The sequence below is a fragment of the Thermobia domestica genome, chromosome 2 (genome assembly GCF_964235325.1).
Source record: "Thermobia domestica chromosome 2, izTheDome1.hap1.1, whole genome shotgun sequence".
NCBI classification, from domain to species: Eukaryota; Metazoa; Arthropoda; class Insecta; order Zygentoma; family Lepismatidae; genus Thermobia; species Thermobia domestica.
Window position 1 is genome coordinate 275,139,092 of NC_137455.1, and position 20,637 is coordinate 275,159,728.

Below are 20,637 nucleotides of genomic sequence, written 5' to 3' on the forward strand. Positions count from 1 at the left end.
AAAGTCATTTTCCCACGCTTTCGGCACCTTGTAGATCCGAAACTATGTCCGATCGCCAAAAGTTCAAAGAACTTTTTTTTTTTTCTTGTCTCAGTGGCAGGAGTCACCTCACAAGAGTTGTAACACTTATTTTGCAACACCCGATATATAGGAGACGTTGTCCTGAGATAATTGGTTTCAGGCAGCTGAGATAATCAGAAAGCTCGGAAGACAAATAATACTAAGGAATTACAGAAATCTGTAAGTAGAATGACAGTCAGAATTTCTCAGCTTGGTTTTACATTGTCTAATTTTTACGAGTTGCATACTAGTCTTATTAGAAATTATTATTTAGATTTTCTTGAATGTTGCCTGAATGCAAAGCAAAACAGGTACGGCACAATTATCTAAGGTCCTGTTTCCTTTCACACAGACATAAAAAGGAAGAAGTACGCTAAATACAATTACGTTAATTGTAAAAAGGGATATTTAAGACATGAGAAAATATAACCTCCAGTTGATATTGATGATGACATTCTCATTATTATTATTGATTGATTGGTTGATTTACAGTTTAGCGTTCCGTTCAACAACAAGATTATATGAGATAAGGCTTCCATCTTAACGTGGGATCCAAACCACATGAGCCCCGCCAGGATATTATTACTATTATTTTAAAGAAATTATTATTATTATTATTATTGTTTAAGAATTCGAACTTAATAGCTGATATACGTTTCGATTCTAAATCAAAGGTTCAACATACGAAAATTTTAATTTCTGAACAATTCCAGATGTAAAGGAACGTTATTCGCAGAATCGTATTTGTACACATGAACATTTACACACATATATTTTGCTCAGATGGTTTGTTGTACATCTCAACTTGATGCTTTTCATTTATTATTATTATTATTATTATTATTATTATTATTATTCGTTAAACACTAATAATATTGAAGTATCTCCCGAAAAAGGTTTTTCAAAGATGCATTAAAATCAGCATGAAAATCATTAATAATAGGTTTAGGTGGCCTGCCGAACTTGAATGAGATATGTTAATGGTTAAAGTGGAAATTTGATCAAAACAGATACTAACCAATGTGGACAACAATTAGCATGCAGGTCACTGATTGTCTACTTAAATCGGCCTTTAAATTTAAGTCAGAATTATCAAGGTTAACGATTAAATTAAAGCCACATTTATAGTGAAGTAAGTGTCCATGAATTGCATTTCACAGGAATACCCTGACCGATTTGGGTCAAAATTAGAATAGAAATTCTCGCTACTAATGTACATAGATGTTCTGCAAAATTTTCGTTGAAAAGGTCACAACCAGCGGACAGATTTTCCCGCTTTTGCCCTAAAGTTTATGTATTTCAGCTTTTTATTTCTTAGAAATGGAATGACCGATTTGAACTAACATTATCCTGAAACTCTTTGATGGTATAATAAGGTGGCTTCCCAAATTCAGCTGCGATCAGTCAAAACTAGTTACCAAAATTAACTGTGAGCGTTTTGTCCGTGAACTCTCATTTCTCAGGGAAAGATCAATAGATTTAGATTAAAATTTACACGAAACTAATTATAGGTTAACTGGCACGTTACTTATGTAGTCTTTCGAATTTGGTTCAGATAGGTGAGGAGTAAACTTTGGATAAGACCAAATGTAGATATGAACGTGAAATTATCTTTCTCACACACGGCTTCAGAGATTTCAAGTAAAACCCACACGGAAATCATTATTAATTTACTTATGCCAAATTTGGAGAAGATTGGTTAAGTCTGAACATCAAATTTTGACTTTCGACCAACAAAATCGAAATATCACTGATCAATTCGAATAAAAATTGGCATAAATATCTTTAACGTCCAGCTTAAGAGGCTTAAGAATTTTGTGTGAGATCAACGACCGAACCAAATTTATCCACTTTCTCAACGTACACTTTTATTTCTCAGGATAGTTTGCCCATGATTGATAGACTACTGAAGTGACTTGCTAAATTTGACAGATCGATGAATGAAAGCAGTAATACTTGGTCAACCCAAAAAGCAAAAACTAACACAAATTTTCTACAAAGGTTTTACTAAAAAAGAGAAATAATAAAATAAATAAAAATGTAAATTGTATAAAATAAAAATGTACAATGTAGTGTGAAATTTACTGTGTATGAATACTTGTTTGTGTATGATGTTCACTTTCCTTAGGACTATGGACTATGTAAATGTATCACCGACTGGTGGTCGCGAACCTACTGGGCCCCGTGTTGGCATGCTACTGTAATAAAAGTGAAAATATTGCTGAAACTTAAAGTTAAAATATTCTTTACTTTTATTTTAGGGTTTTGTGGCTTTGGGCTTTTGTTGAGCGTTTGTTTGCTGTTAGTTTTTTATTTAAAGTATTTGTACCATTTTTTTTTTTTTTTTTTTTTTTTGCTTAATAAATTTTGGTTAATGGAAACTTTATTGTTTATTTAGCTACTTTAATAATTGAAATGAGAGATAAAATAAAAGTTACAAATATAAATACAGTTATTACGATGTTGAATGATAGTGTTATTTGTAGAATATTAGCTTTATGTTAATTGTAAATTGTATTTAATTCTTATTAAATTTACAGGTTGATTGAAAATATTTTATGTTGCACCTAACACAAGAATATAAGTTGGTCTTTTTTTAACACCAATAATTATATTGATTTTGCAAAACAAAAGGGAGGAAATTTAATTTTATTTAAATTATAAATGACTTTAAATTGAGGGTGTGTCATTTGGATTTTTAGTTTTATTGCGTACTGCACTTAAAATTTAGTTAATAAAATGTCTGTTATTTTACCTCCTTTTTGATTACTGTTTATTGAACATCTTTCTTTTTTTTAGCAAAGTAGCTTTGCTGCTTTTTGTGGAATTTTTTGTGTTGCTTTGTTGTCCGTTTTTTAGAAAGTTTTTAGACGGTTTATATTTTTGAAAAGTTTTTTTGAGTTTTAAACGCTTATTCCATTTACTGTTTTATTATTACGGGAAATGTTGCACTTTTATAAAACGTTGATTAAAATATTATATTTATTATATGGTGTTTTGGTATAAGATGCAATTGTAACTAATGTTTTTTTGTTACAGTTTGAAAATAACGTATTTTTGCGGCCTTTCGCATTTTTACCGCTAGTTGCGTCACTAAAACTGTTTTTTAACGCTCAGGGCGCGAAAATGTTTTATTTGACGGGATGTTACTCCTGAATTGAAGTTTGGACTTTGCGATTTGATGATTTTGATTACTTAACTGCTTTCCACCTAACCAAAAACTTTTGTGTGTGTGTGTGTGTGTGGCCGTAAAATAATATGACGACTTTTTTTTTAAGGAGAAAAGAATTGGATGTATGTAGCCGTTTTGTTTAATTTTTTTAACCTTAATGAAGTGAAATAATATATATAATTAAGTGTATTACACTACCAACAATCACCGATCCATTCACCAAACTAGTTGTCCACGGAAAATGGAACTCAAATTTGCCCAAAGATAATAATTCCCGAGCTCCTTCCATCACAACTCATAGCCCGGCATCCAGGCCTGCAGTCCGTCATCCGCAACCTTTCGTGAAAAGGGTTGCGAACCACAAACTACCGACACAGGATGTCGACCTCCCAGTTATGCTGGCAATGAGGACTACGGAAAATCTGATGTTAAATCTGTAATGGCCCTAACAGAAAAAAAAATCCACAATAACTTCCAAACAAAATTTAGCGCAACGGAAAAATTAAAAAAAAAAAAAAAATCCAAACAAAATTTTGGAAAAAAAACTGAAAGAATGAATTTCACCTCAGAATTCGGTCGTTTCCGTTCCCGGCCACACTTAGAAAAGGTTTTGGTTTCCTTCACAGTTGTGATCATCATTTTCACAAGGGAGAACATTTTCATGTACTGCTTTACACCTCATTAGTATATAGTACACACTGTAAACATCAAACTATATTCTTAATGACTTAAAACTATCAGACCCGTTGTCTTATAGCCACTAAAGAATTCAGATTTAAATATTCTAAATTGTTCCATTAATACTATGAACTACGATGAAGATTAGAATATAGTAGTCGAGGTACGAGCTGTAGACGAGAATCTCACCTTACTGATAATTAAAATTTTGCACTCTTATACCTTACTTAAGCCGTGGTATAGAAATTTATCCAATGGGATTTCACTTGAATATGTTCTAATTGCTTTCCAAAACATGTCTTCTAATGAATCTTTCTTAGAATGCAAGCAAAGAAAAGAGATGAAAATTAAATAATGAGCAGTACTTTGGGTCTCCCAAAACAATAATTTCTGTAAATACATGGTCTAAAAACAACATTCAAATTTTGGGGTAAACATATGTACATGTAGTACAAACATTCGTAATTACTCTGACAACCGAAATTTCTAACCTGTCTTCCCCCCCCCCCTCCTCCTCCTCCCTTCCCACATTGAGTAGTTCTTACACTTCACATTATGAATGTATATATGTGCAATCTCTGGGGAAAACTATAAGCTTAGTGCTGCATAATGATTTTAATTCCTCGTGCAGAAAGCACCATTTTCAGTGTCATAACACTACAATTTGGAAGGTTTTGTACCAAACAGAATTTTGGAAGATTAGTTACCAAACAAAATTGCTATCCTGTCAGAATGTAAACACTACCACACTTACTTGGTCAATTCTCTCCAAAAGGTTAAAATTGAATACCTCTATAGCTGCAGTCATGTCCTGGGGCTTCAAGACTTGAAATCTTACACCACCTCTCAAATTCGAAAGGTTAAATGGTGTTTAAAAAATTATTTTTATGCACTTAACTGTACAACCATGCACTTCCAAAACAAGGTAAGATGGCTGACCCCAACCACTCTCGTCTGACGTGAAGAAACTTGCTTACGCTGCTAACTCAAATGTCCATTGAGCATATTAACTTCCTCACTGCACTATGTCAATGTTTTAAAGGTGCGAACGTCCAAAAAGCATTTTTAATTATTGTCACTTCAAATTTTCACTTTTCTCACGTTTTATATGGACGAGAATAACTTTACGTCTAACTCTTAACACTGCTTCTGGTAAAAGACAAAAGATAATGGGAAGAAGATCCCTAATTGGCTATTATTGATGACGTAACTATAGGACTAGATTTTCTCTACTTAACATCAAAGACGCCGCAAATGCTCAAACGAAGCTGTGATTGCTGATGATCCAATAGGAGACAATTTTCACCGAAACAAAGAAATGCATCAAAAAGGCATTATGGCTGAATTTCTAAACTTAAGAATTTTGAAGAAATTATGAAATAAAATTTTGAGGTTTTCTTGAGAGGACTTCCTACATCGAAATTCCATTGGAAATAAACTAGAACCCACTGAAAACTACGAAATATACTCTTATTTCCTAAAATAGTTCAATAATTTTGATTAAATAAGCAAAATTCTGAAAATAATATTATTACATATATTTGTCAAAGAATCTATACTTGAATATTATAATTTTGACTAAATTATGAAAATTTTGCGACTTACTCCTATGGACCACAATAAATTTCTACATATTTCTAAAATCTCTACTAAGCACAAAAAATTGTAAATATATACAGGATGTTCAAAAATTTCTCGAACCATGTTACATTATACCAGGGTATAAAGTAACAAAGGCCTGGCATGAAGGGCAACGATTTACAATAGATGGATTTCTAATTTTGGTCGAGATGGTTCAAGGTCAAACTTCTGTATGACAAATTTTTCCAACATTAAAAGTCAAAACCAATGTACAAGAATTTGGACTAAAATTACCAATTGCTATGAAAAACAATTTAGCTATTTAAACAAATGTGTAAAATTTAGCTGAGCTCGATAAAGACAAAATCTAATCCAGTCAAAAGAACAACCCAATAATGAACTTTTTTTTTTTTTTCAAAAAAGCAATTGGATCAAAATTGGCATTAAAGTCATTAATGGTCTAGTTAGGTGGCTTGTCAAATCTGGTTAAAATCGGTGAAGTCCAAAGGCCAAAAGGTGAAAAAGTTACGAATTTCTATTGCCAGTAACGTCTGGAGTCAAAAACTGATTAACAGAAGAGATACAAGTCACGTCAAAAGTTGTGGTGACCAAAAGTCATCTATCAGACTATTCTCGAAAAAACTGAAACACAAACAAGTGTGCACAAATTCTAGTTAACGTATGAAATGATTAATCTCATCCACGATATTTTCTACAGGCGTGAAAGTCATTGTAAGTTTGCCAGTAATACAATACAATTAAATCGAAGTTTTTTCTAAAGGATACAAGAGCTATGCATATCTTCATCTTAATATACAAAATTTATGTATATTAATGGAAATACTTGTTTCTAATTCCAGTGTTAATTATGAATGTTGATAGGCATTGTGTAGTTCGGGAAAATGTAGGAAGGGAGATACATGGTCATAAAACTAATGCAAATTTCTCGTAAGCTAGGAGACAAGAGCAGAGGCGACGTCAAAAATTGTGGGTGAGCTAAGTTACCCATTAAATGAACATGTTCAAAGAAAACAAATAAATACATACTTAAATAATGCCATGCACTAATCCTAAAAAGTGTATTGTGTACTAGTTCACTTCAGTTCACAGCTGCAGGCATCAGTGCATGTCTATTATTTATTTTTTCATGTTTCTTCGGACAAAGTGATTTAGTGAGTATCTTTTGGTTATCCACTATTTTTGACGTCGCTTTTGCTCTTACTCTACTTACTTACCAGTAATTAGCACTTTTTTTGACCATATATCGCCTTCCTACGTTTTCCCCGGACAGTTTTGAACCAGATAAAAGTTGACGGAAGGATAGACGACATGATAAATGACTATGGTAGTTCCCCACAAAAGCTTCCGATTAACAGCAGCTGAAAATCCTTAAAATGACATTAATATTAGACTCAATAACAAGTGTTTAAATATAAAGAAATACGCAAAATAAATTACCTGTTGGCTTTGTGACTGATCATCATCTTCGGGGGCTCTCTGTCTCTGAGTAACTTGAGGACCAGTCCACCAAATATCATCTTCTTCGGCTTGTCTCTCTCCTTCTGCCTCCTCATGAACGCTGCCCATAGCACCCATTGCGGACGAACTAACAGTCTCGCTCTAAAATAAAGTAACGAATTATCAATAAACGAACAAACTATTTGGTACATAAGCAGTAAAACTATAACCTCTAGTGATGAAAATTTTAGTTTTACGTTATAAAAAAAATAAATAAATAAAACATACAGCTTAGATTTTGTTCTTCGGCTGAAATGGAAAAGACAAATTTTTCAATTTTGCGAGTAGTATGGGTCAATCCATCTGAAGTGGTCCAAAAATGGTGAAAACGGTTGCTCGACCATCTCCGAAAATTATAAAAAATTGAGTGTGACGAACCGTGTGTATGAGAAGGTCAATAACATCATTCACGTTTACGTATGTGCAAGTGTTTCTAAATTGTAGCTATCTTTGTTGTCGGTGGAGTGCCAATTTTTGCATTTGCAAGCGTTTACGAAAACTACAGTTGCTCAGGACGTACAAATCAGACAAACACCAAACATAAACGAATGTTTACAGGAGAGACTGAGGTACAGGGAGAATATACACTTTTGCGTCTAAGTGAATATACAGGGTTGCAAACCAATACACGAAATCACCAGATAAACTACAGAAAATTAAACTTTTAAAGAGGCTGTATTTTGGAATGGCATAAGGTGGGCCGTTCATAAGTTTTGTGCTGAATACTATTGCATGTGAAGAATCTGCAGAAATATCTACGGCTATGATACTACAGGCACCGTAGATTTATGGGGTTCTGACAGTTGGAATTTGTGATTTTGATGCCATTTTCGGGGCCTAATATCTCAGAAGGGCAAAGTGCTAAAAATTGCTGCTTGTGCCACAAAGTAATTCTATATGTGAACAAACTATTGCAAAAAAAAAAAGACTGATATTACATGGTGAGGACATCGTAAAAATGATAAGAAAGCACTTGCGTGACGATAGTCGTAGCCCGGGAAAATTTAAATGTTTGGATTATATTTAATGCTAGATCTTAAAAACTATGCATGATGCAACAATTAGGCCCACTTTTGTTTATGTTCAGTTGTGCAAAAACTTGCGGGTGGTGTTTGTTTCATCTTTCTAGCTCCATGATCGTTACCACGTCTATATGGTAAGGAGGTTAGCTCTCCCTTGCACCCACGACACCCATCGTCGAACTGGACAGCGGTATTAAGGCACTTAATGTATCAGCAAAGTGACATTGAAATCCAATCCCAGTTTTGGAAGTTAATGTGTTCAAAAGGTTGCGTTATATCTATCGTAACTATATATATTAAACTACATGAACTCTCATAAAATAAATGGGTACTTCCGGTTGACGTGGAAAGTTGAAATTTAGCATGATTGTAGCTTTCAGATATTAACCCACAGGAAAATTGCCAAAAGTTAATATTTTTAATTTTTAGGGGGTCTAAGGGGAGATGAACAAATTCTCCTTGTTATTAAAATGAGCCCTTTTTTGACTTATAATCTCATATTTTAGGTACTTGGAATTGGAATAAAAACCTGAAACTCGATATGCTTGGACTTTTCCTTTAGCGTCACTTAAGTAAATCACCAAAAATAAAAAAGTTTAACCGTAGAGAGGTTTTATGGGGAACTGAAAAGTCTTCCCAATGTTATTTATATGGGACATCTACACCCTAAAATGTTAAGGCACTTCCAGCAGAATTAGAATGATGATATTTCGCATGATTGTAGATTTCCGTGACTAACCAACAGTAAAATTGCCAAAAGTGAATATTTTTAGTTTTTAAGGTATCTATTGGGGGGATGAAGTACTTCCTATATTATTTAAATGGGTGTTTTCTTGTGATACGAAATCTTATATTTTAGATAGTTGAAATATGAAAAGAAACTTGAAATTTGGTAGGATTGTAGGTTTTAGAGATTCGAACCTGTAGGCCGACCAAACGCGGGCGTCTGGGGGCGGAGTCCCCAGCTAGCCAGGCTAGTCTATCCTATATAACGCAACTTTGTGAACATATTAATTTCCGTAACTGTGATTGGATTTCAATGATACTTTTCTGATATTAAATGCATTAATACTGCGATCCAGTTCGACGATGGGTGTCGTGGGACCAAGGGGGAGCTAACCTCCTTACCATGTAGACGTGGTAATGATCATGGAGCTACTAAGATGAAACAAACTCCACTCGCAAGCTTTTACACAACTGAACACAAACAAAAGTGAGCCTAATTGCTGCACCATGCGTAGTTTTTGAGATCTAGTATGAAACATATCCATTTAATTTATTCCCGGCTACAATCATCGTTAAACATGTGCTTTCTTCGCGTTTTTACCATGTTCTCACTCTTTTCTCCGTGTGATATCAGTCATGATTTTTTTCCAATAGTTTATTCACATACAGAATTATTTTGTACCATAAGCAGCAATTTATATCACTTTGCCCTCCTGAGATATTACGCTCCAAAAATGGCATCAAAATCACAAACTTCAACTTTCGGACCCTCATAAATCTACGGTGCCAGTAGTACCATAGCTGTGGATATTTCTGCAGAGTCTTTATATGCAATAGTATTCAGCACAAAACTTATGAACGGCCCACTTTATGCCATTCCAAACTATAGCCCTTTTAAAAGTGTAATTTCTGTAGTTTATCTGGTGATTTCATGTATTGATTTGCAACCCTGTATATTCACTTAGACGCAAAAGTGTATATTGTCCGTGTACTTCAGTCTTTCCTGTAAACATTCGTTTATGTTTGGTGTTCGTCTAATTCGTACGTCCTGAGCAACTGTAGTTTTCGTAAACGCTTGCAAATGCAAAAATTGGCACTCCACCGACAACAAAGACGGTCACCATTCAGGAACACTTGTACATACGGCAACGTGAATGATGTTATTGACCTTCTCAAACACAAGGTTCATCGCACTCAAATTTTTATAATTTTCGGAGATGGTCGAGCAACCACCTCTGAAGCACTTTTTATGGATCGACCAGTATGTATTCCCTTCAATTGGAATATTACGATGAATATAAATCTAAACAAAAATAACCACACAAAAGAGTATAAAATGGAGACACAAAGGATAAGAAGAAATTTTTACAAGCTCTTCTGTATAGGCCTTTGTCACAGGCTATAAAACTCTGCTACCTAGCGTATTTCTCGATTCTCTTCTGCAATCATGTTACTGGAAATGACAAAATTCTTGTTCTTTTCATGACTAGCGAACACTTCAGCTCAAGGAAATTAAAAAAAAAAAAAAAGTCGCAGAAATGATTTCAGACATTGAATCCTATTTGGCAAGCTAATGTAGTCGCGATTGTTGTTATTCAACTTCTCTAAGGTCATATTTTAGATTATCCTTCCACACTTTATGCTTTGTTCATCCACAAATCTGTTTCTCAAGCTTTTAATTAGAATTCTATGTATCCTGTAAATATTTTCTATGCAAACGAGGTGTCCCAGCAATTTTGGATGTCTTCAACTTACCATCTGCTAAGTATAAGGATCGTTTATGAAGTTCTGCATTGTATAACTCTCTACCTACCCATTTGTTCATCTAATTTTGGACTAAATATTTTTGCAAAAATATTTGTCTCAAAGAAGTTCAATTTGTGTTTCTCTTTGCGAGCTAAGACACCATACACATCCATACAGTACAAGAAGCAGACTCATGCATTTAAAGATTCTAAATTTCTTTCACAACAGTCGAGATGATATAAGACAATGAAAATAATATGCAATTCCCACTAATAACTTACTGCTTATTTCCTCATTAACTTTATTTGTTACTAGTATGGCTACGTAGATTTATTTACTTCCTGTACTTTATTATTATATTTGCATTCACTTCAAGATCAATCTTTTTCCTTTTTTTTTTTTTTTTTTTTTACGATTATATTCTAAACCATCCCTAATTACAAATCTACGTTACGGCTATTAAACTTTGTAGTTAGTGTCTCTGTTACTATTTTTTTTATTTTCCATATCGCGAATTTTAAAGCGAAGTTAAAAAAGTAATGGGAAAAATTACAAGTAACAAATTTTTCAGACAATTACACATTTCGAAGAGCTAGACGTTAGATACACTATCGTAGCTCAAATACTTTCGTAGATGCACTATTGTACTTTTTGGAAGCCTTTCATTGTTATTATTATTATTAGTAGTAGTAGTAGTATTAGTATTGCTATTATTAGTTATATTATTATTATTATTATTATTATTATTATTATTATTATTTTATTTTATTTTATTTCTTACTACTTATTTTCATTATTGTCTTAATTACTTTTTTATATGTAAAAGAACGTACTTAGGTTATGGTCTAACGATTCATAACATCATATAAATTTATTAATGTCAAATACATCATTTCTTTTTCTCTCGCCTTACAAACCTCTCACAACTACGAAAAATTTGAGAACATATGACATCCAAAACGGGTTAAAATCAGTCTTAAAAGCATTATGAAGATTCTATAATAAATATCCTGAAGTCTGACTTTTGTTTAACTTTAGCAGGAAGGAGTCCAGGAGCGAAAGAATAGGTAACTAATGACCAGTTGCTTCCATGTTATCTTTATGCTATTCTCCTTTGAACGAAGTAATAAGTGGGTCGTCAACGAACTAGAAAAACGTAGAATACAATGGAAGTGAATAATTTGATGTGATGGTTAAGAGTACATACTCTTGTTCATTTTCCATACGTTTCGCTAGTGAGTCTACGTTGCAATCTCTTCATAACGTAATTATGATCCATGTTTGATTAAAAATCCTGCTACTTTCATTATTTCCGTCATTTTCGCCATAGTATGCGCCTTCAAAACCTTTACATTTATCATGCGTCCTATCTGATATTTTCTCTTGGCAAGCTGATTCGGTAGTCTCCCAATATATTTTCTTCTCTCCGTTCATGCTTCCATTTCCCTTTATTACCTGAAGATTCACTGCTTTTATAATTTTGACAAAATAAATAAATAAAAAACTTCTAAGAAAAATTAAGAAAACCTCCATATTAGTGCCTTTTTCTTTAAAAAAAAATCTATATTTCATTCTTCCTCCATTCTGATATGAACTCTTAAAGAAAATTATTGTAGTGGACAAATATGCATGGATTCTCTCGGGGCTCTCCCGTTTCCTCCCATTTTCTTCATTTCACCATTTCATTTATTTTTCATCATCACCGTCTCGTTTAGCCTACCGCGGGACGCAAAATTGAAAATGTTATTTCATTTCATTTAAAGAAAATTATGCTGTTATCCTTGAAGTATAAAGGTAACCAAGAAAGTTCTGTCGCTTTTTGTGGAGGTCTGTGTTCAATTGGTCCTCACACCGTGAGTTGAATGTGAATGGAAATAAGGCGAAGATAGGTTGTTGTGTGGGTATATCCAACATACTACCTGGTAGTGGCAGTTCAGTTACATCGTGAACTTGCGTAAGAACAGTGAACATGGGACCTCCACAGAGTGTCTGTCATAAGGACGTGTACGCTGTACAAGTTCAAACTGGAATCAAACACCACTGCAACGGGACGGAAAATATGCCAGGTCTTTGGTGAGGGTGTCGTGACTATGTGTACAGTGCAGCAGTGGTTTAACAAATTTAAGAACGGTGACGAACACTCGAAGATGCACCATGTGCCAGAATACCAATGCATGCACAAAATTAAATCTTCAGGCAGCAATTGAGGTGAACAGTGGCCAGACACGTGAGGAACTGGGACTACAATTCAGTGTTCTTGAAGAAACCATTCGGCAGCACCTCCATCAACTTGAGAAGCACTACAAGTTGGGACGAAGGATCCCACATGATTTGACTCTGCGCCAGAAGGCAACACAAACAAACACCTGTGTATCTTTGCTGTCTTGTCTGAGAAGGAACCATTTCTGGACAGGATGTTGACATGTGATGAGAAGTGGGTCCTGTACGGAGCTCGACGGCGCTCCGAAGCTCCCTCGTCATTGGTCAGCTTCCCATGAACTAGTTCCAAAACAGCCGAAACCAGCACTGTACCAGAAGAAGGTTCTCCTGTATGTTTGGTGGACTGCTCACGGTATTGTGCATCGGGAACTGCTACTAGCTGGTCAGAGTATCAATGCAACTGTGTAGTGTCAGCAGTTGTGCCCTGTTCAAGAAAAACTCAAAACTCTGGAGCCAGCACTTCTGAATCGCAAAGGGGTCCTCCTATTACAGGACAACGCTAAGCCCCAAGTAGCTGGGATGACCCGGGACACCATTTTAAGCCTTGGATGGGAAACACTATTGCATGCGCCATAATCCCCGGACATTGCACCGTCCGATTATTACTTGTTCCATTCTTGGACAATCTTAGACGACGCCAGTTCAAATCCCTAGTAGAGGTGCAAAATGCACTTGATACCTCATTCGCTTCACGGCCCTCGAAGTTATACCGCGATGAAATTCATGTCCTTCCAGAACGTTGGCAGAAGGTCATCGATGCTGATGAGGACTATTTCTGATGTTTCAGGTACGTCTTAGGTGACATTTCGATATTCGAAGGTAGTGGGTGAAAAAGCGACACAACTTCCTTAGTTACCTTTATAACTTAGTCTTTAAGGTCAGGTTTCCATATAATTCCTAGTCAGTCTGCTTTCTATCCAGCAATAGGAAGTCAAATTTTAGATTTTCTTTTTTCTGGTTTAAAGTTCTAACATTTCTAAACTTTTCTCTATTTCTTTTTGTTCTTTTAATCTCTTAACTCCATCTTTACCTCTTTTACAAGTTTCACATATAGCATCTCAACTATGTTATTTTATTCTTTTACGTTTATTTCTCTTTCTCATGCCGCCCTGATATTTTCCATCTTCATACTCATTTCTAATGCGGTAGTCAAGAAAGACCAATACGTTACATAGATACACTTGCCAGTCGAAGTCCATATCAATTTCATACACATTATTTCATCATTTCTTTGGTGCAAATGACCTGATTTGAATACAACGTTGTTAACTTACAGAAAATTATCTTTCTTATTAAGACAAAATAAAACTACTGCAACTCTTCTGTTAGGCAAGGCAATGTAACTAACTGGCATATAAAAGGAAGGATTTTAATAAAGACTGTACTATCCGTCTTACCTAATACGTATAAACGAAAAGCGTAGGCTCCGTAATTTTCTCTTACCCCAAGAACTGCTTAGTGCAGTTGCTTTCAATAATGCTATTAATCAATTGACTTTTAATTATCATTTCAATATTTCTATTCTTGAGAACATTTCTTCACTTATTTCTCTAATTTATACGTCACTAGCAATTAATAATCTGATTAATTTTTGTTGTAGAAATATTCACTACTGAAATCGAATTATTGTCAGCGGATTTAATGATGGTTACAATACCATGACTGGTAAAAATTAAAATCTCATTTCTGTTTTATTGTTTACTTGTGATTTCAAACGCATTTTGCATTAAGAACGTTTCTTCATACTAAAATAACATCATTGTATTAAATGACCTACTATATATATAAACTCATACAATCAAAGGATCTTTGGTTTGTAGTCATACTTCGTGAAAGGCACGGAATTAGTTTCATTAATTTTACCTCTCGAATTTAGAGCCCGAAATTGTTTCCAGATTGATCAAATTGACACAAGTAAATAATAAGTAATATCAATAATACAGAATTACTTCGAAGAACAGTTATTGGGTTTAACTGAAAATTTCTCGCGAAAATGTTATTGATTAAAACAACTTCTCTACGTAATACTAATTAGTACAGTTACAATTTTTAATTACTCTCTTACAGCGATTCTAGTCAAACATTGGTTTGAAAAAGAAATTACTATAGGAAAATTCCAAAAACAAGAATTTTAGGAATGATCCAAAAGATGGATCAAAAGATTGCGATCTTGACCAAGTTTTTGGGTCAGGGGCTACAATTTTTTTGAACGGCTCCTAAATCGAATTTTCGTATTTTCTACGGAATAAGCACATCATACTGAGTTAAGTGATAGCTTGGGTTTGGCTACACTATATGTAGTTCTCCAGACATAAGGCCTACAAGAAAAAAAATTGATTGAAATATATTGGATCTTTTGATCTAATATTTAAATATGAAAACTAACTACTATAATTTTTATACTCGATATACTGAAGTTTTCAACTAGACTGAAAGAGGAAATACCTCACATTTCAACCTCTAGAAACCATGAATACCCCAGACTATTAACAATGATACTTACTATAGAAAAACTGCTATTCAAACTTGATACACTAGCACTACGGCTCACAGGTTTCCAGCTATAAGCTGACCCGAACTGCTTCCTGCAATTAATCATAAATAAAGCCTAAATTAGAGCTTTTTTTTTTTTTTTTTATTTTCCAACATTTCTAGGATCATATGTAGTGTAACGTAAACCTATGATGCTCACAAGAAATTAAACAAAACATTTTTTTAGAAATCTTCATGAAAAAGAGTGGCTACAAAGACGAGAAAAGAACAATTTTAAATGTTTAGAAAGAAATGTTCCTTGAAATTCGGTGTATTTTTTAAAAAGCGTATTTTTTTCTTTCGTTCTTTCGTTCCGTTCAGTATTCTGAGTGATAAATATACCTTCATATTTAAAATTTAGTTAGCGAAGTTTTTTCTACAATTATTTTCTACATGAAAGAAGGAATATGTACAAGCAACACCCCAAGTACCTGCGATTGCTTCGGTACAAGGCTTTCGCTTCTATAGAATATGTACTTAGTACTAATGGAAATATTTTAACCTCAAAGGTGGAGCAACAGAAAATATACAACCACTGAATATCTTTTGAAAACAAACAAAAAATACTGACCCGAGTGAGAGTAAAGACTTGCAGCATGCGTAAAACCGATCTCCAAAACTCCTTGTAAAATATTTCCCCGTGGAATATTGGTATGCGACTTTAGTGACTATTGCTGGGATGCATATAATCACGGTTAATACTAACCGATAATGCATTGTGTTAAATCGTTATTATTATTAGGACTATTGTCTTATGTAAACATGGAGAAATACACTATGAAATATGAGATTGTTATAGAACATGATGCTAATGAATTCAATCACGCCTACTATTTTATTATTAACCTGAAATGTGTAGGTACTGCTTGTTACTGTTTTATCACCTGGTTTTAAAATTTTAAAGGAAATAAAATGGGAAGCGAGAAAAGATAGAAGTAGTTATATACATTTAATTACGTTTTTCTTTGCTTCTGGTTTTAGCAAGCTGAGATAAACAAAGCAAACGTATAAAGTAAACTAAGTATGCGTAGATCTAACCACGCTTCAGGAGAAAAGAACTGTCCCCTAACCTTGTTTGTATAAAAACTGTGTGTTTGTGTGTGTGCACGTAGATGGTCTTCTACTATGCGTATGGAAGACACACGACTTCTACACGAAATTCTTACTCTAAAAACTGACTATATAAGGTATGATAAATATACTGTTCTTATGGCCGTGAACTCTACGGCGTCATCCAATGCCAAATCGATGCTGGACTATTATAACGCGTGTGGACTCGTCTGTGTCGATGGTGTACGCTGAATGCTGAACTGGAGGTACGTATGTCTTTGTCTCGGCTTTCATTGACATAGAAGCACAAACGCCGCAGGCTACAATAAGCACTTAAACTCCATCACGGGATACGGCTGTTTCGGTGTAGGACGTTTTGGTTCAGGGCGTTTCGGTGTAGGACGTTTTGGTGCATGGATGTCTCGGTGTAAGGACGTTTAGGTGTGAGGCTGGTTCGGTGTAAAAGTTCCAATGTTTACACCGAAACGTCCACTCTTCAAAATGAAAATTATTCGTTAGGGAGAAATAAATTCATGAAGTAGAAAATATAAATTAATAAATAAAATAAAAATTAAATGCTGCTGCAATTGACAGGGGTTACTTATTTATAGTGAGTCTCCTCGCTTCACTCTATGTCAGAACTTCTTATATCCTCAAATGTTATAATTATGAATTGATTGGAAAAACATTTTATGGTAATGATATATAGTAAAAAAGTATGTGATGCATAAACATTGTGTACACCACACACACCTTATTACGGCAATAACTGTGCACAAATCGCAAAATGCTGCACAATCTTTGAAAGGAAACTTTCAAACACAGGGGGTTTTTCTTCCAAATAACCGCTTTTATATCATGCATACCCAATAAGATTAGCAAATCTAGGAGAAGAAAACTGATTATGAATCAGTGTTTGGATCTTAATTATATTATTACGGAGATGTAAATTCATGTTATAGTTGTAGAGAAGGACAGTGTCAGAAAAATATCTCAAGATTTTTTTTAACGGCCTAAAGAACGCAAGAAGAGGCTGAATCCTACCAGTTGTTCCTGCATAAATGGTTTATGTTATGAGTTACTCTTTTGTTCTTAAAATAGGTTCAAAGTTGATGAATTGTGACCACTCCACGAAGCTAATAACAAAATTGACGTTGCATTAGACGCTTGAAGAAAAATCTCTTGGAACCATGATCTCACAAGATTTGATGTTAAATTTTCTGGAGTTGATGCTTTCAAAAGGATATCTTCAAATTTAAAGAGGTTGTGTTGTACTACAAGGCCAAATGTTCCATTGTTTTCCTACAAAACAATTAACAGTGGTGATAACAAAACACTATTTGCAGAAATTAAAGGCTGTATGATGTAGCTACGAGTCATAAAATTTACTGACTGTGCCACACTTTCTACTGTTTGTGTTCCTGTAAACACTAGAGTAAGTCCCGTCTGAATTTCCAAATTAAACCGTATTGATCAGAGTTATAAATATTTTCTTTTTCAATAACATGTGTTGCTTCACATTCGCGACAAATGCATTGGCACTGGTTCATCTTTTGGGGCTATAGATTTAATCAAACGTCCTGTTAAAATAAGTACAGAAAGGTGTTTCAAATCAGTCCGCACCTTCTCTCAGTAGTCCCTGCCAATTATAATTGTTCTTGGCTAACTGCAGAACATTTCAAACCAGAAGACTATTTGTAATTGTAATTATCATATTGGATCCGCCAATTTGAATTTTGTAATTTTAACGTCAGGTTCTGAATCACCTGTCCTAAAACCCCCTTGGCAGTAAGCTGGCAGTATCATTTAATCTTATATTTTAATCATTATTTTCTGTTTACGCTTGGAGACCACCTCTAACGTTCAAAGGGTGGTTTCTACCCTTAAACCCGCATCATTGTCAAAATGAATAAAAATACGTGACGATTATTTGTTGATATTCTACAAGTATGCAAAGTTTCATTCAAAATCAGTAAATTTAACTTCCGCAAGCCTCCTTGTTAGTGCTGTTCAAATGGAACAAATAAGTTAATTGGCGGACATGAAGTCAGAAAAAAGAAAAAAATACGCCGATGTTACGAAGAGACTGAGCAATAACAATGAGACTCAATAACAATGTTAATCAGTTTACACTATTGCAGAGTGGCTACACAATGACACTTCATGGTTGTTCATTACAAGCATATGATTAATGCAATCAAATATTAGGCTATACACCGAAACGTCCTTTACAGCCAAGCGTCCTTACACCGAAACATCCGTACACCGGAACATCCTACACCAAAACGTCCTACACCAAAACATCCTACACCGAAACGTCCTAGACCCCTCCATCACTGGTGTGCTGAACGGCAAACAATCGTTCTTAACTTTCACCTACTTTTATGGACGCATACGCGTTAGACACTATAGTGGTGAGTGCTATCTGCCAACATCACAGTGACCGAACGGTAAGTGTGGAACGAAATTGGGTAAAACACACCGTCTTGACTGCTACGCATTGAGGACACCCACAACAATAACCGCTATGTTAGTAAAATTCCAGAGGCCGAGGTCATGCCCCTCTTTCAGACAAATGCAGACGCCATATTTACGCACAACAACGCCTGGTTACATGTATTCCGGAATGTACAAGCCTTCTTCAAGGAACGTCGGTTACCGCTCGTCGTTTAGCCTGCATGGTCATCTGATATATGTCCATCGAACATCTGTGGGATGTGGTTGGTCACCAACTCGTACGGCACGGATCTCCAACAGCGTCAAGCTATGAGGACTCACATACAAGCAGCATAGCCAACGATTTCTTAAGAACACATTAATCGCTCGTTTCCTTTGATGTCACAACGTATAGAAGCTCTGGTACAGTACGTGGAGACTTTACGTCATTCTGACTTATCCAAGTTAAAGTTATTGTACAGCTTCAAAATTTATCATTTCTGTTTAGACATATATAGAACTCAGAGTACAAATTTCAATGCATTTACATGCTTTTCTTGATGTTCCAATATTTACAAACAGTGGTGTATAATGTTAATGCGTTAGTTATTGCAATTGCAACAAATGATGTATCACACACAAGAAACACGAAGTAATAACTAGGTAAAAAAAAGTTTATTATTAATAATTGCAGCTTAATGTCTCCCAAACCACAACTCAGGTTCTTAATCAGAAACTTTGTAGTTAAGAGGAACTGAACTAGAGATCACCCGCGCTTCATCACAATGAGAGAGTTCTATTGACACGATACATGATATATTTATTAGTAATCAGTTTCTTTAACTTCTCTCAACTATCTTTAACTTTACTCAACTATCTCAACGAGAAACAACTTTAATTACTATTTTTCTTCTACACAACTGGTAATTCCAACTAAACACGATTTGTAAGTAGGTCTACTGAATAGTGTCTGAAAATCAGTAGCGTAGCCACGATTTTTGTTTGTGGGGGCTTAGTGTTGTGATCTCTCTCTCTCTCTCTCTTTCTCTCTCTATACCTATATTCAGGGGCGTAAATAAGGGCCCCGCAGACCCCGCATTGCGAGGGGCCCCAAGCCATCACGGGGCCCTCAAATCGTGATGTAGGACATAGAGAAGGGGCCCCATTCCACGTTGTCTGCGGGGTGGCCCCCAGGCCCTTAGTTACGCCACTACCTATATATATATATATATATATATATATATATATATATATATATATATATATATATATATATATATATATATATATATATGCGCGTTGTTGCGCCGTAATGTTTAGTTCTAATAATAATAATAATAATAATAATAATAATAATACTTAAATCTTTCTCTGAAGTACTGGCTTCTTTAGATATTTCTTCGTTGTTTCTCGATTGCTGTTTTTGCACATTTTCTTCGCCAGAATTAACAACACTACTTTTTTTTTTTTTTTTTTTTTTTTTGTTCTAGCCCTTTTTAAAAACGTTTTTCGAGTCTTTCTCTGGATTAATATCTGTTTAGATTTTCTCCGTTGTTTTTTTGGTTTCTTTGTTTCCACATTTTCTCCACCGAAATCAACACAATTGTCTTTTTTTTTCGCTTTAATCACTTTTGTAAAACGTTTTGCAACATTTTGCAACTGCAAAATAACTTCTTATTTGGATACCCTGAACATGTGTAACCCAAGCAACTCTTCTGAACTGCTCTAATTGATCAAACATCAGAGATTGCTGCGAGATAGTCACACGCTACAAGTCTTTACTATTGTTTTCCACCCTCTCCTGTTAACAATTTTTCCTCCAATATTTCTTATCTGAATGAAACAAAAACAACACAGGAAAATCTTTATTTTTACCCCTCCTTTTTTCTTTCTTTC

The 20,637-nt window shown here is 34.6% G+C and overlaps 1 protein-coding gene across 1 annotated transcript in view; it reads right to left on the bottom strand.

The window, feature by feature from the left end:
- LOC145678504 (uncharacterized) overlaps positions 1-20,637 on the bottom strand; it is a 278,047-nt gene that overhangs the window by 45,532 nt on the left and 211,878 nt on the right. Inside the window, exons 7-8 of the mRNA XM_081748724.1 lie at positions 15,227-15,308; positions 6,950-7,111 (exon numbers count right to left, since the gene is read on the bottom strand). Of these exons, the coding sequence (XP_081604850.1) occupies positions 6,950-7,111; positions 15,227-15,308 (244 nt within the window). The remainder of the gene's footprint in view (positions 1-6,949; positions 7,112-15,226; positions 15,309-20,637) is intronic.